This window comes from Equus caballus, chromosome 16, assembly GCF_041296265.1.
Source record: "Equus caballus isolate H_3958 breed thoroughbred chromosome 16, TB-T2T, whole genome shotgun sequence".
Classification (NCBI taxonomy): domain Eukaryota; kingdom Metazoa; phylum Chordata; class Mammalia; order Perissodactyla; family Equidae; genus Equus; species Equus caballus.
This window is the reverse complement of record NC_091699.1, coordinates 13876013-13890282: the sequence shown is the minus strand read 5'-3', so window position 1 is coordinate 13890282 and position 14270 is coordinate 13876013. Positions and strand designations below refer to the sequence as shown.

Sequence of the window (14270 nt, the reverse complement as noted above, 5' to 3'; positions counted from 1 at the left end):
CTCCATTTTCAGACCCACGTGGTTTTGAGATGCCTGTCCGCTGCCTTCCCTCCTGTTTACGTCTGGCGGGAAATAACCAACAGTTCTTGTCCTTTGTTCACACCAAATCCCCAGGACTCGCTCTGATTGGCCTGATGGGCCTGAGTCACCAGCAATGACCCTGCACCAGCAGTGGTCCCTCAGCAATGACCAGTGCGAACTGGGAGTAATGACCAGTGGGAGCTGAGATAGATGACCAGTGGGAACTGGGAGCAGTGACCGGTGGGAGCTGGGAGTGGTGACCGGTGGGAGCTGGGAGTGGTGACCAGTGGGAGCTGGGAGTGGTGACCAGTGGGAACTGGGAGCAGTGACAGTGGGACATGGGAGTGATGACCAGTGGGAACTGGGAGCAGTGACCGGTGGGAGCTGGGAGTGATGACCAGTGGGAACTGGGAGCAGTGACCAGTGGGAGCTGGGAGTGGTGACCAGTGGGACGACTTCAGTGTCAGTCGCTCGGGAAGGCCTCCCTGAGGAGTCAGAGTTGGCAGTGCCCTGAAGGCCATGCCAGGCTGGCCGTAGAACAGGGCACAGAGAGAAGGGCCAGAGCGGCAGAGGTCCTACAGGGGTGTCCTGCGGGGCTGGGTGGGGCGGGCCAGGAGGCTCTGAGGGAGAGGGGCGTTTGTGAACGGCTTTGGAGGGTTGGGCTGGGCCAGGCCGTGCTGGGATGGATGGAGCCACCTTCCTGCCGGAAGGCATGTCAGGGGGACCGATGCCCATGAGGCAGGAGATCCTCCTGGACTGTGGGAGCATCAGGTTCCTCCTGGTGGCCGCAGAGTTGGAGGGGAGGTGACCGGGAGCGGTGGAATTCAATGCTGGGAAACAGCTTTTGGTTTTTAAAAATGAGATGCCTCTCAGAATGCTGTGCAGGGTGACAGAGGCTCCCGGTCACCAGAGTGCCGTGTGGCACGGACCGTGTGGGAGCCAGAGGCCGCTATTTGACCTACCTCCCCTAGGAGGCTGTGCCTCCTCCAGCAAGTTCACCCCTGGGTCCTCTGGGCAGCCAGAGAGTCTGGGACAGCCCAGGAGGCCAACTTCCATAGTAGCTACTCATTGTTATGAATCCCGGAACTTTCCCGAGCCAAGTTTCTCCCGAGGCCGCTCCCGGCCTGAGAACCCCGCCCTGATAATTCTGGACCCTGGGCAGCACCTGGTACATTGTTGGCACTTCCTGGGAGGCCTGTCAGAAAGAAATTGATTTTCCTCCCTCCAGCGGTGCGGAAAATCCTTCCTTCTGCTCCAGACAGGTTTGGGGCCAGGGGAGGGACAGAGAGGCGATGGAGAGCAGCCCCGCCCCGCCCCATGCAGGAATTGCAGTTGCAGACCCCAGCCACTGCTCCACACACCCCAGGACGGGGAGCTCATCCCCTGCCCCACAGCCCTTCCCACTCTGCTCAGGGGCTGGGGGCAGGCCTGGCCTCTCACTGAGCTGGGACCTGCTGTCTTGTGACTCCCCACCAACTGGGATCCTAGTTCTGCCCTCTGGAGAGATACACAATCCCTCCTGCTCACTCTGTCCTGGGACAGCCACACAGAGGGTGTGGGGGAGTGAGCAGGGACCCAGGAAGTGCCTTCTCCAGGCTGAGCACAACCTGCTCCTTCAGTATGGGGTCTCCGGCCCCCTCTTCTTCACGTGTTCTTTCTTTCCATCTGCCAGGGCATAGCCTGGTTCTGAAAACCACATAGCACAACCATCTCCTCCCTTATTGTGGGCACTAGACCCTAGTTAATATGGCCTCCAATTGTTGGCTTTTTAGCACCATCTTAGTTGGTATGGAATTTGTGGTTGTCTGAAGCTTTCAGTCTTTCTCAGTCTCTCCTATCTTGTGCTCTTGCAATGAATTTTTTTTAATAGCGAAAGTTATAGGTGTTTCCAATTCTGACTGGTTTCAGCCACATATTTTAGTCTGTGGAAGTGACTGAATTCTGATTGGGACTTGTCCCCTGTGGACACCAGGCTGACTAGGGCCAGATTTCAGTGGCACCAAAAGACCCTCCTGCTCCCCAGAGGCCTCTCTTCCGAGCCACTCACTGTGCCTCAAATTTCCCTATCATGCCCTCCACGCACGCTCCTCCCCAAGCCTGGTGGCTCTTCTGGTTCCTTGTCTCATGCACAGCCTCTGCACCTGCCAGAGGCCCGTGAGTCACCCCTGAGCCCCCACAACACCCGTGCGTCCCATCCTCCTCCAGGTGTTGCCCACTTTGCTCCCTGCCTCCCCTCCGCTGCCTCGGTCTTGGTCGGAGCCGCCACCGCCTCTGGCCCCAGTGACGGGGATGCTACCCCTCCTGCTCCCCCTCCTGCCGCTCTGACCTTCTCTGGCCTAACTTCCACTCGCTCTGGAGTGCTCTTTAGAGGTGTCAGTTGCACTCCACCACTCCCCTGCACGGAAGCCCCTCGGGGACACCCTGGGCTCAGGGCTGGACCAGATGCCCCCCTGCCCTCAGTAGTCAGCCCCGCTGCCTCCCAGCTCACTCTCCCTCTGCCCCAGCCATGCCTGCCTCGGGCCGGCCGGGAAGTTTGGCTGATCCTCTTTCACGCTTCCTGTTACCTGGCTCCCTGCTCAGCCCTGGCCTTCCTGGGGGAGGCTTCCCAGAGCTGCACACAAGAGCGGCTCCTCCTGGGCCAAGCTTGTTTGCCCTCTGTTCTGCTCCTTCACAGCACTCGCCAATTTATCATTAGATTCGGGGGGCTATTGATCCCATCGCTGCTTGCGGCTGGGGTCTGCACGTTCTGAGAAGGCAGAGACAACATCTACTTGTGTCATGGTCCTCCCGGCGCCTCTGCAGCAGGAGTGGTGCCACATAGCACACAGTGGGTGCTCCGTACAAAGTGGGTGGGCGAGTGAATGAATGCACAGAGGAAGACCATGCAGGGTCCTTCTTTAGCCTTATTCTGGCCAGCGCCTTTTCCATGCTAGGCGAGTCTCTGCCAGAGGTCCGGGAGGTGGAGACGCGTGTCCCGGCCCTGGCTCCCCAGGAGCGTCGCAGGCGGGGTTCTCCAGACCAGAGGCTGAGGTAGAGCTCCAGATTCAAGCTGTTATTAGGCATCAGCAAAGGGGGGCAGGCAGGACTGAGCAGAGTGGAGCTGCAATGCCAGCCAAGCAGTCTGGAGCAGGCGCTGCCCCTCAGAGTGCCTGGACTTGAGACCCCTAGCTCTCTCTGTCCCCGGCTGCAGGCCACTGTGGAAGGCTGCAGCTCTCCGCAGCCAGCACAGACTTGGAAGGGTCCGACAGCTGGAGGCCGCATGCTGACCCCTCCCTGTCCGTGGTGTGCTGGGGCCGGCTCCTGTGGGCTCCAAGGCCAGTGTTAAACGTTGAGGGATTTGCGAGCTGATTGTTAAACTGTTGGCAGCTTAAAATTGGCCGTGGCGGGAACATCAATCCTACTCTACAAAGCAGAGTTTTGTTTTCCTTTGTTGAGAGCCGATTTACGAGCACACTACTACCTGGCCTGGTGGGGAACACTGCTGGGTAGACAGTCATCATGGGGCCAAGGTGACAAGTATTCAACAGTCCAGGACAGTTATGGAAACCATGAGGGAGTCACTGACTGCCTTGGCAATCAGGGAAGGCTTTGTGGAGGAGGTGACTTTTTTTCTGACATGCTAGAATATTCAAAAGATACAAAAGGTGATTCCGTGAAAAGTAAGGCTCCTGTCGCCTGCTCATCCTGTCCACTCCAGGTGCCCTCCCTGGAGACAGCCGCTCTTGCTACCTTCCCTGTATTCTTCCGGAGATGTTATTCTGTGCTCTTATGAACACACCTGCACAGGTCCTTCTTTCTCCCACAAATGAGCTCATGCTCTGCATGCTTTTCTGCACCTTGCTTTGTTGTCTTAACCACGTATCTTGCAGATCAGCCCTCAATAGTAAGTACAGAGCCGCATCATTCTCTCTAACAGCCGCAAGACATTCTAGTCCACAGATGCACCGGAATTTATATACCCAGTCCCCATTGGTGGATCTTCAGATTCTTTCAGCCTTTGGGTAGTTCAGATATTGCCTCTGAATGGCTCTTCATCATTTTGCAGATGCACGAGCCTCCCTGCAGGGTACGAGTTCAGCAGTGGAATTGTGGGGTGGAGCATCTGTAATGGCAGTAAAGATTGGCCTTCCAGATAAGGTGCAGAGCCAAGAGGTGGATGCGGAGGAAAGAGCATGGGACTGGGCAGTCAAGAGGATGGGGCTTGTTCTGGGCCCTGCCACGGAGGAGTGGCACGTAGCTGCTGGGGTGGTGGCCACCACAAGAGGCGCCCTCAGACTGGGAAATGAAGGGGAGTTTGGAAAGAGACTGCTATCCAACAACTGATGAATGGGTGGCTAGAGTGCGGCATAGCCATGTCGTGGAATATTACTCATCCATGAAAAGGAATGAAGCACTGGTACATGGATGAACCTTGCAAATGTTACACCGAGTGAAGGAAACTACGCACACAGAAGGCCACATATTCTATGATTCCATTTATAGGGAGTGTCTAGACTAGGCGGACACATGAAGACAGAAGGTGGATTAGTGGTTGCCTGATCTGGGGCTGAGAGGAAGGGAGGAATGGGCAGTGACTACTAATGGCTGTGGAGTTTCTTTTTAGGGAGGTGAAAATGTCCTCAAGTTAGTGGTGATGGTTACCCAACTCTGAATATACTAAAAACCCTCGAATTGTATACTTTAAGTGGGTGAATTGTATGGTGTGTGAGTTATATTGTAATAAAGCTGTCAAAAAAGGAGAGACTGCTGATGAAACGGAGGACGGTCCCCAGAAGGGATGGTGCAGCCCTGGGCCAGCAACAGTGGGAGCCCTTCCTCCTTAGGCCTCAGGGCTGAGGAGGTGGGGCTCCTGGAATCTCGGGGGACTGTGCAGGGGACAGCCATTCTGTGGGGTCCAGCGGGGAGTGAGCAGGAGGAATAACTATCAAGACGTTCCTCCCGCCCTCGCGTCTCCCTCCAGTGCCTTCCACTGGCCAGACCTCCCCGGAAGGGACACTATTGCATTCAAACTACCCACTCACTGGCGGGCACGGGGCCCAGCCATCGCAGCAGGAATAGGTGCGCTCCATTAGTCTCGTGGGGCGTGGACGAGAGGCGGCAGTGAGGGGGTGGTCTGGAGGGACGTGGAGGAGCTCCGGCACAGTCTGTGAGCCCCTGCCTTTCGCTGAGCCCCTCTTGCCCGCCCTGGGAAGTGGGACGAGCTGCCCATCTCTCAGGGCTGTCAGGAAATCGGATGCCATCACGGCTCCACTTTGTGTGGGTTAAAGAGCAGGACGGACACAAGGCCAAGACTGCAGAGAGTCAGAAGCAGCCCTGGGAATCAGCTAGTTCAAACCCCTGACGTCTAAAATGGAGAAACCGAGGGCCAGCGAGGGCCCCCAGCCAGTCACGGCAGAGCCAGCCACATCTCACTTCCAGGGACAGTCCCTAAATACAGCTCCCATTCTGAGACCTTTTTTTTAAATAGATTTTCTTTTTCAGAGCAGTTCTTGGTTTACAGCAAAATCGAGCAAAGGTACAGAGATTTCCCGTCTGGCCCGCGCCCACACCCATGGTCTCCCCGCACCAGATCATAGCTCCTGCTCCCGGCCTCCACTGGCCGGCCTGTCCTCTCACAGGAAAGTCCCGTTCCCCAGCCTAAGGAGACAGGACGACTAACTGTCATGTGAGGGCCTGGACGGGATCCTGGAACAGAAAAAGGACATTAGGTAAAAACTAGAGAAATCTAAGTAAATTGTGGCCTTCAGTTAACAGCAGTGTTTCGATCTTAGCTCGTCAAATGTAACACGTGCGTCCTAACGTGAGACGTCAGTAGGAGGGAAGCTCCATGCAGGATGCCTGGGGGCTCTCTCTCCTGTCTTCACAATTTCCCTGTCAATATAAACGTTTCCTAAAAGATAACGCTCATTTTTTTAAACTGAAGAAGAAAATAGTCCTGCCTCCTTAGCATGGCCCGTGGAGGCTGTGGGGCAGGACCCCTCGTGCCACCTCGGCACCTGTAGCTGCTGCCTGGTCAGCGTGCTCCAGTCACACGGCTTTGGCTCCACTGTCCCTCAAGCGGAAGTGAAATGAGAGGATGAGTCTGTGCTGCCGTGTGCTGGCCTCCTCTTGGGTTCTGCTCTCTGCTCAAATGTCACCTCCTCAGGGAGGTCGTCCCCTACTGTCGATGCCACATAGACTCCGCCTGCTTCTTCCCTCACTCTCCAGCCCCTAATCCTGTTCCATTCTCTTCTTTTCACTGAGTTTGGTGTTTGAGCCGGACACCTCTTGCCTCTCTCCTCCATAGAACGTGCTCAGCTGTCCCCTCGGCCCCTGCACAGGCCATTCCCCAGCCCTGCGGCCCTGCGCTGACTGACCAGAGGTGACAGGTTGCGGTGGAGGCAAGAAGGGAACACGGCCTGCCCCTCATGTCCTCTGAGGCCCACGGGGGGTGAGAGGCAGAAGACTTCTGTGTTCCCCTGAGACACTGTGAGACACCAGACTTTGGGCCTCAGAGATTTATTTTTTAATTTATTTTCCTTCTGCCTCGAAGCATTTCTGCACCACAGGATGGCACAGGGGCAAACCTGAGCAGTCTTACGTGGCTGGTCTTTAAGCTGGGACCCAGCAGTGCAGCCAGGGACATAAAATGCTGCCACTTGTCCTTACCAGCTGCCCCAAGCCCCCTGTTTGTCCCTCCCCCCCTCCAGGGTCCCTCCCTTGGGTCCTGCCCACTTCCCCTCCGTCCAGCAATGCAGGGTCGATGCCCGGCCAGGCAGTGCCTCCAGGACCCTGAACTCTCAGGGGGGTTGCTCAGGCCTGGGGTGTACCAGCTGTGGAATAATGGGAATGCACCTGTTGGTGAATTTACCTTTGGGCAGCTCCTGAGCAACTGCCGTGTGCCAGGCACTGGGAAGATGCCCAGAGTCGTGCCATCTTAGAGTCTGCAAACCCTCTGACCACTGGACACTGAGTCACAATCCAGACTCTTAAAGTGTAAAGGGAGCCTGGAAGTCCCCCTGGGCAGCTCGGGAGCGGGTGGCAGCCTGGCCTCAGGGGATGGAGGCAAGGGGTGCAAAGGATGTGCCTTTGTCCCGCACATGTTTCCTTTCTGCTGTCCCCTGCCTCGGGGAGAGGGCTCAGTGCCCACCCGGAAGCCTGTCTGGGTGGCCCGTGCTGACCAGGGCAGCTGGGATTACACCCAGCTTAGTGCGGACGTGTGCGATCACTGAGGCTCTCAAAATGCAGAGTTTGCAGGGTTAACGGGCTGGACGTCATCTGATTAGGGGCCCACACAAATGCTGCCAGGGCCTCAGGCCGTCTCGGTGGCACAGGGGAGAGGCAGGCAGTGTCGGGAGGCTGCGTGCAGCGGGAGTGGCAGCTGCCCCAGCACAATGCAGAAGCCTGGACATGGGCACCGGGGCTCAGCGCCCGGGTCCACCGCAGGGAAAGCAGCCGGTGTCCCGGCCTTGCAGATCAACCCACTGCTTTCTCACTGAAACCTCCCAGGGACCGTTCTTAAAGACCAGCTTTCTTGAGGTATAATTCGCATGCCGTACAATGCACCCATCTAAAGTGTACAGTTCCACACTTTCTAATATAGTCACACATATGTGCAACCAACACCACAATGGATTTTAGAATATTTTCATCACCTCAGGAGGGAACTTGTGCCCTTCAGCAGCCACTCCTCATTTCCCCCAGCCCAGTATTCCACCTTATGCCTCTACGGATTTGCATGTTCTGGATGTCGCCTCTAAGGGCGATCATGCAATATGTGGTCTTTTCTGACGGGCTTCTTTCACTTAACTTAATGCTTTCAAGGTCCATCCACGTTGTCACGCGCATCAGCACTTCATTCCTTTTTATTGCTGAATAATATTCCATTACGTGGATAGGCTGCATTTGGTTTGTCCACTTGTCAGTTGATGGACATTTGGGTTGTTTCCACTTTTTGACTCCTGTGAAGGATGCTGCCGTGAGCATTGGTGTACAGGTGTTTGTGTGCACGTGTGTTTTCATTTCTCCTGGGTAATACCCGGGGGTGGAATAGCTCGGTGTCTCAGTCTGTTTGGGCTGCTAGAACAGCACACCACAGACGGCGTGGCTTACAAATAACAACATCTATTTCTCACAGTGCTGGAGGCTGGAAGTCCACGGTCAAGGCGCCCAGGGGGTCACCTTCTGGTGAGGTCCCTCCTCCTGGGTCAAAGCCGGTGCCTTCTCGCTGTGTGCTCACGGGGTGGAAGGGGCTAGAGCTTGCTCTGGAGCCTCTTTATAGGGCACTAGTCCCATCCATGAGGGCTCCACCCTCGTGACTGAAGCACCTCCCAAAGGACCCACCTCCTCTCAGCTTTTGGGGGTTGGATTTCAACATATGAATTTGGGGGGGGCGACACGCACACTCACACCAGAGCGCTGGCTCACATGGGAACTCTATGTTGACCATTTCGAGGAGCTGCCAGGCTCTCTCCCACAGGCTGCACCCTTTCACGTTCCCGCCGGAAGTGCATGGAGGTTCCCATCGCCCCACAGCCTCGCCAGCACTCGTGATGTCTCTATTTCTGTTACCATTCTAGACGGCGTGAAGTGGCACCTCACTGTGGTTTTGATTTGCGTTTGCCTGATGCCTAATGTTGCTGAGCATCTTTCCATGTGCTTGTTGGCTTTTGTAGCCTTTGCATTTTTATAAATTGCAAGATATAGCAAATGAGCAAAAAGCTCACAGAACATCTATGTTGACTTAAAAGAATAATTATAAAGCTCCCTGGTCAAGGAACAGAATGTTGCCAGCACCCCAGGAGTCCTCCCGGTAACCCTTGCCTCCTACCCCAGGGACAGCTGCTGTTCGATATTTGTGATCCTCTTTCTTTCCTTTTTATTCTACTTTCCCCTCTGCATGTGCCCCTGAACTGTATAGTCCGGTTTTGCCCACCTTTGAACTTGATGCAGATGAAATTATTCTATGGAAACCTTTCACGATCTCTTCTTTCCCTCCCCGCTGTGTTCCAAGGTGGACCCCCGTCGGTGTGGTTTGCTGTGGCTGTTCATTGTCACTGCCTTATAGTGTCCCACTGAGCACACAGGCGCTCCGCCTCCTCGCCAGCACTCAGTAGTGTCCGAATCCACTCTGCACGTCCCCCTGGCATCTCTGCGTGCAAGTCTCTGGCTGCACTAAGATCTCGATCAGCCTCGCGCCTCAGAAGCGCCTGCCTCACCCTGCCCCCGACACACCTCACAGCCCTGGGCCTCGCTCCTCCCCGCGCCCCTCAGACCAAGATGGGAAGGTGGGCTGAACATCTGGGAACTGTGTCCTCACCGACCACCAAAGGGCCGTCTGTGTTATTCGGGGTCCGCTCGTCCAGTCCCAGCTGCGCGTGTGGAGGTCATACAAGGGCGCCAGCATAGAGTAGGTGCTCTCTCACTCCAGGTGTCCTGGAACCAGAGTGTTCACCCACTGAATCTCTGTCCCAGAACACTCGGAATGCTTGCAGTCCCGCTGGCTCGTCTGATTTCAGACACGGTGGGTGAGACACGGTGCCCCTCCCCGCCTCTTGAGTCTCCTCAAGCACTAGACGCCTCCTCCTGAGAGCAGAGCTCTTAGGGCCGGGAGGATCCTGAATACGAGACCATCCTTGGAGACAGGGCCCTTATCTTGTCACCTTTGTGTCTCCAGCCCCCCACAGGCCGGGCCCAGAGGCAGAACTAATGACTATTTTCTGAATGTCTGATTTGGTTGCAGCATCCTGACTTTTGTCAGAAAAGCTGGAATTGCCTTCATTCCGTGTTTCAGTTAAGGCAGCTGAGGCTCAGAGAGGGAGTGTGACAACCCCGCGGTCACATAGCAGTAAGCAGCCACCACGCACCTAATTCACACCCCTCAGCAAGAAGACCCTCCGCTCCGAGTGTCTCACAGACCAGCTCTACAAGTTAGCTGAGCCTCAGTTTCTTCCTCTGCAGAATGGAGTTATACTAATCTCCTGGAGTTAAATAAGATGCCACAAAAAAAGCGTGGGCCCAGCATGTGCGCAGGTGATTAATAAATGTCCAGTCCTTTACTCTCTCGTTCACCTATTCTGTCACAGAGAACAGGCAAAAGCAATTGAAGGACCATGAAAGGGCTCACACACTATGACCCAGAAACTGTGCTCACCCCATCCTAGGCCCGGTACCCAGGAGGAGCTTAATAATGTCTGTTAGGATGAATCAGGATAAAGATGATGGGGAAGGAAGAGAAGCTTTATTTCCAAAGATTTTCCTTCTCCGTTACTTATAGCTAAAAAAAAGAAGAAGGAAGGAAGGAAGGGAAAGAAAAGATTTAAAAAAACAGAAAGCAACCTAAATATCCTCTACTATGGGGTGGTTGGTAAATGCTGCCGTCTTTTACTGCTGGACTATTCCACAGAGGGGTCAGCGAAATACAGCCTGTAGGCCATCTCTGGCCCACTGCCTAAACATGTCGATAAAGGGTAAATGAAAACCAGTCCTTAGTTTTGCCTGGCCTTGAACTTCGTATAAATGGAATCACACAGGATGTTCTCCTTTGTGTCCAGTTTCTTTCCCTCTCCATCTTGGAGAGCTGTCCTTCTTGCGGGTATTAGTAATTCACGCTCTTGCACTGCTGTCTAGTACTTTGTTGTACACTTATAGTTAAGTACTGTTTCTATCACCATTGTAACATGGGGACTGCAGCACAGAGGGCTGAAGTAAGTTGCCCAAGGGCACACAGCAGGTTCATGGTACATCTGGAATTTAAACCCAGAATCGGTGCTTTATATTGCCTGTATAATGCTGCCTCTCACACTGTGATGATGGAAGCCCAAGGGGTATTGGGAGCTTAGAAGCAGGGGTACATCCTCTAGCCTGGGGAGTCAGAGAAAGCTGCCAGGGAAGGTTAAATCAGAGCTAGGGTTTTCCCAGACTCAGATGTTCCCGGGCCTAGCAGGTGTCATAAGTGGTCAAAGCAGATGACTTCTGAGAAACCACAGCTCGAGGTCAGGGAAGCAATAGGGAGTAGTGAGGACTATGGCAAATTGAGGGATGCCAACCTGTGAAGGAGGCAGCTGCTGGTACAGCTCTGGGTACTGTTGCCATGTGACAATGCTGGCAGAGACTGTGGTGAGCCAGGACACCACAGGACTGCCATGCTGGCAGTTGTGGCCAGCTTCTATGCTGGGAGGTCAGTGCCCAGCTGCACCAGGTATTAAATAATTTGAATATCACCCAGTGTTGTCAGATGCCCTTTCTGTTTGCCAAAAAAGGCTGGAAGTCTGTCTTCTAAAGTGAACTCCTCTGGTTTTTAAATGTTGGTTCAAAATTGATTTTAAATCTGTGTAGGCCAAAGAGAACCCGTGTGGTCTGGACTGGCGTGAACTGATCCACATGCCGTCTAAGGAACACATGGGAGTTGGGAGGCAAGAAGGGCAAGGGAGGGCCAGGTGGAAGGCACAGCACAAAGGCTGGAGGCGAGAGGGATTTGAATCCAGGTCTGAGTTTCCTACACTAGATAGAAAAACAAAAGCCAAACCCGGCTAGGTGGGATAGTGGGTGGGCCGGCCTGGGGGCTGCACCTGGCGGTTGCGTGCAGTGACGTGCGCTGTGCTCTTCCCCGCCCGCCCCGCAGATCCTGGAGGAGAACATGAAGCTGGAGTGTAAGTGCCACGGTGTGTCCGGCTCGTGTACCACCAAGACGTGCTGGACCACGCTGCCACAGTTTCGGGAGCTGGGCTACGTGCTCAAGGACAAGTACAACGAGGCCGTCCACGTGGAGCCCGTGCGTGCCAGCCGCAACAAGAGGCCCACCTTCCTGAAGATCAAGAAGCCGCTGTCCTACCGCAAGCCCATGGACACAGACCTGGTGTATATCGAGAAGTCGCCCAACTACTGCGAGGAGGACCCGGTGACGGGCAGCGTGGGCACGCAGGGCCGCGCCTGCAACAAGACGGCGCCCCAGGCCAGCGGCTGCGACCTCATGTGCTGCGGCCGCGGCTACAACACCCACCAGTATGCGCGCGTGTGGCAGTGCAACTGCAAGTTCCACTGGTGCTGCTACGTCAAGTGCAACACCTGCAGCGAGCGCACCGAGGTGTACACGTGCAAGTGAGCCCGCGGCCCGGCTGGCCGCCTCCCGCTGCAGCTTCGCCTGCGGGAGGACCGGACTGCAGTCCCCCTGGAGGTCACCTCCCAGACCTTCCCGGGGAACCGCAGGACACTGAGCTTGTCTTTTCTGCTGAGGGGGCCCCTCTCCTGGGTCTCCCGCCGGCACCTGTGGTAGAGATGGCTCCGGAGCCCTGACCGTTCCATTCCACGCCCAGCGCTGCTCCTCCCGCCCCAGACCCACCTGGGGCCCTCCTCCTCTGGAGCACAGCCTTTCGCAGCAGGAAGTCTGGACCCTGGGGCCTCATCATAGCAATATTTAACAATTTATTCTGATAAAAAATAATATTAATTTATTTAATTAAAAAGAGTCCTTCCACCTCGTAGGGATCCGTTTTCTGCAATCAAAGTGGGCCGCTTGCTTCCCCTGCGGGATGACGTCGCTAGGACCAGGACCCAAGAGAACTGTACCCTTATTCTGTGTGCAGATGGCTCTGCTAGGTGATTTCGCAGGACCCTTTTGCCGCAGTAGATGTTTCAGTCCAGAGCAGACGTCCTGTAAGCATATATAGATATATTTACATACACTTTTATATGTTTTTGCTGTTGCTGCTACTTATCCAGAAATTTAAGCTGGTCCAGATTTGGAGACGTTTTCCAGAATACGTTTCCCACTCTTTGGTCCCCCCCAGCTCAGACTTCGCCATTAGAAAAACCCAGTTTGGAATAGAAAGAGAGAGGAAAGATAATAATAAAACTCCCAACGGTTTTCATCTTTTGGAAAGTGAGCCACTGGATGAGAGAGAGTATTTTGTAAGAGACTATTTTTATATGAATATTTTATTTATATCGAGTCTGCCTGTATCATTCCGTGGCCTCTGCTGCTGCTTAACTCTGGTACTCACCTTTGGGTAAGGAGGGGCGAGGCCTGGCCCTGGGGTCCCGCCCCACGGGGCCCCTCACGTAGCTGGGTTCTCGAGTTCTGTTGGCCAAGTGGACAGAAGAGGCCCCTGGCTGCCGGCCTGCAGTGTCATCGGTTTTCCCTGGGAGAGGAATCAGATCCCCAGCCCCAGCCTGGTAAGCTCAGGCCTTTTGAGCAGGGTCACTGAGTGGTGACCTCATGATGAGCAATTTGGGGGCAGGCCGGTGCCCTCGGCGTTGCACGGCCGTCACAGGGACTCAGTCATCGCCGCTCAACAGAAGCCAGCTCAGGAAGCCCACCCCTCAGCAGGACACTCTGCCGTTACCGTGTGTCATGGGGGGTGAGGCACAGCCCTCAGTGATGGGGCAGGAAAGCTAGGGCGAGGCGTCCCATGGGCAGCAGGGCCCACAGGGCTCCCTGGATGTCATGGTCCCAGGGCAGACCAGCAGAGGGAGGCATGGACGAGGCCTCTCTGCCCTGGGTGCACCTGTGTCCAGTGCCTCTCAATCTGGAAAGCTCTCCTCCAGGAGGCTGTGGGGGTTCCAATATGTGTCCGCTTGCATTTCCGTGTGTGTGTGTGTGTGTGTGTGTGACTTTAGGGGTTCCTGGGGTAGTCATGTAACTTGGGGACCTCTGGGGTGCTGATGTGTGTACGTCTTGTGTGCTCCTGCGTGTACCTGCCATCTGTGTGTCTCCCTCCGCGTGTCTCAGAGACTCTGGGTGATGTGAGCATGTGAGTGTGTGCCTGTGCACCTGCCGGTCCCAGCTGTCTCTGCTTGCGGTTGAGGGCTGATGGAGTGAGACGGACTGCAGGGACCTTTGGCGATTGTGTTGAGCCACCAAGAGATGGCACTTCTCTACTCTGTGCCCACAGACACTGGTGAAACTCGGACACCTCTGAGACCATAGCCCCATGGCCCCACACGCCGGGAGCCCTCCCCTGTGTAGGCCGTGTTGGACTCCCCAGTGTCAGCACTGGGCCTGGATCACAGCGTGGACGAATAAAATGGCTGGATGGTTGGTTGATTTCTTCCCTTGAACCTTTTTTGATTCTTTTCTTGGGTATTGGGATGAGTAAGCATGTGAAGGAATGAGTGGATGGATGGATAAATAGGTGGATGGATGGGCGGATGGACAGATAGATAACTAGGTAGGTGGGTGGATGAATGGATGGGGCGTGAATGGATGAGTGGAGGGTTGATCAATAGATGGGTGGATAATGGATGGGTGGGTAGGTGGGTAGGTGAATGGA

General features: G+C 55.1%; 1 protein-coding gene across 1 annotated transcript in view; it reads left to right on the top strand.

The window, feature by feature from the left end:
* The window catches only part of LOC111768287 (protein Wnt-7a), a 64824-nt gene extending 50766 nt beyond the window's left edge, over window positions 1-14058 (top strand). The window contains exon 4 of the mRNA XM_070237192.1: window positions 11624-14058. Within this exon, the coding sequence (XP_070093293.1) occupies window positions 11624-12103 (480 nt within the window). The 3' untranslated portion in view covers window positions 12104-14058. The remainder of the gene's footprint in view (window positions 1-11623) is intronic.
* The last annotated feature ends 212 nt before the right edge of the window (window positions 14059-14270 follow it).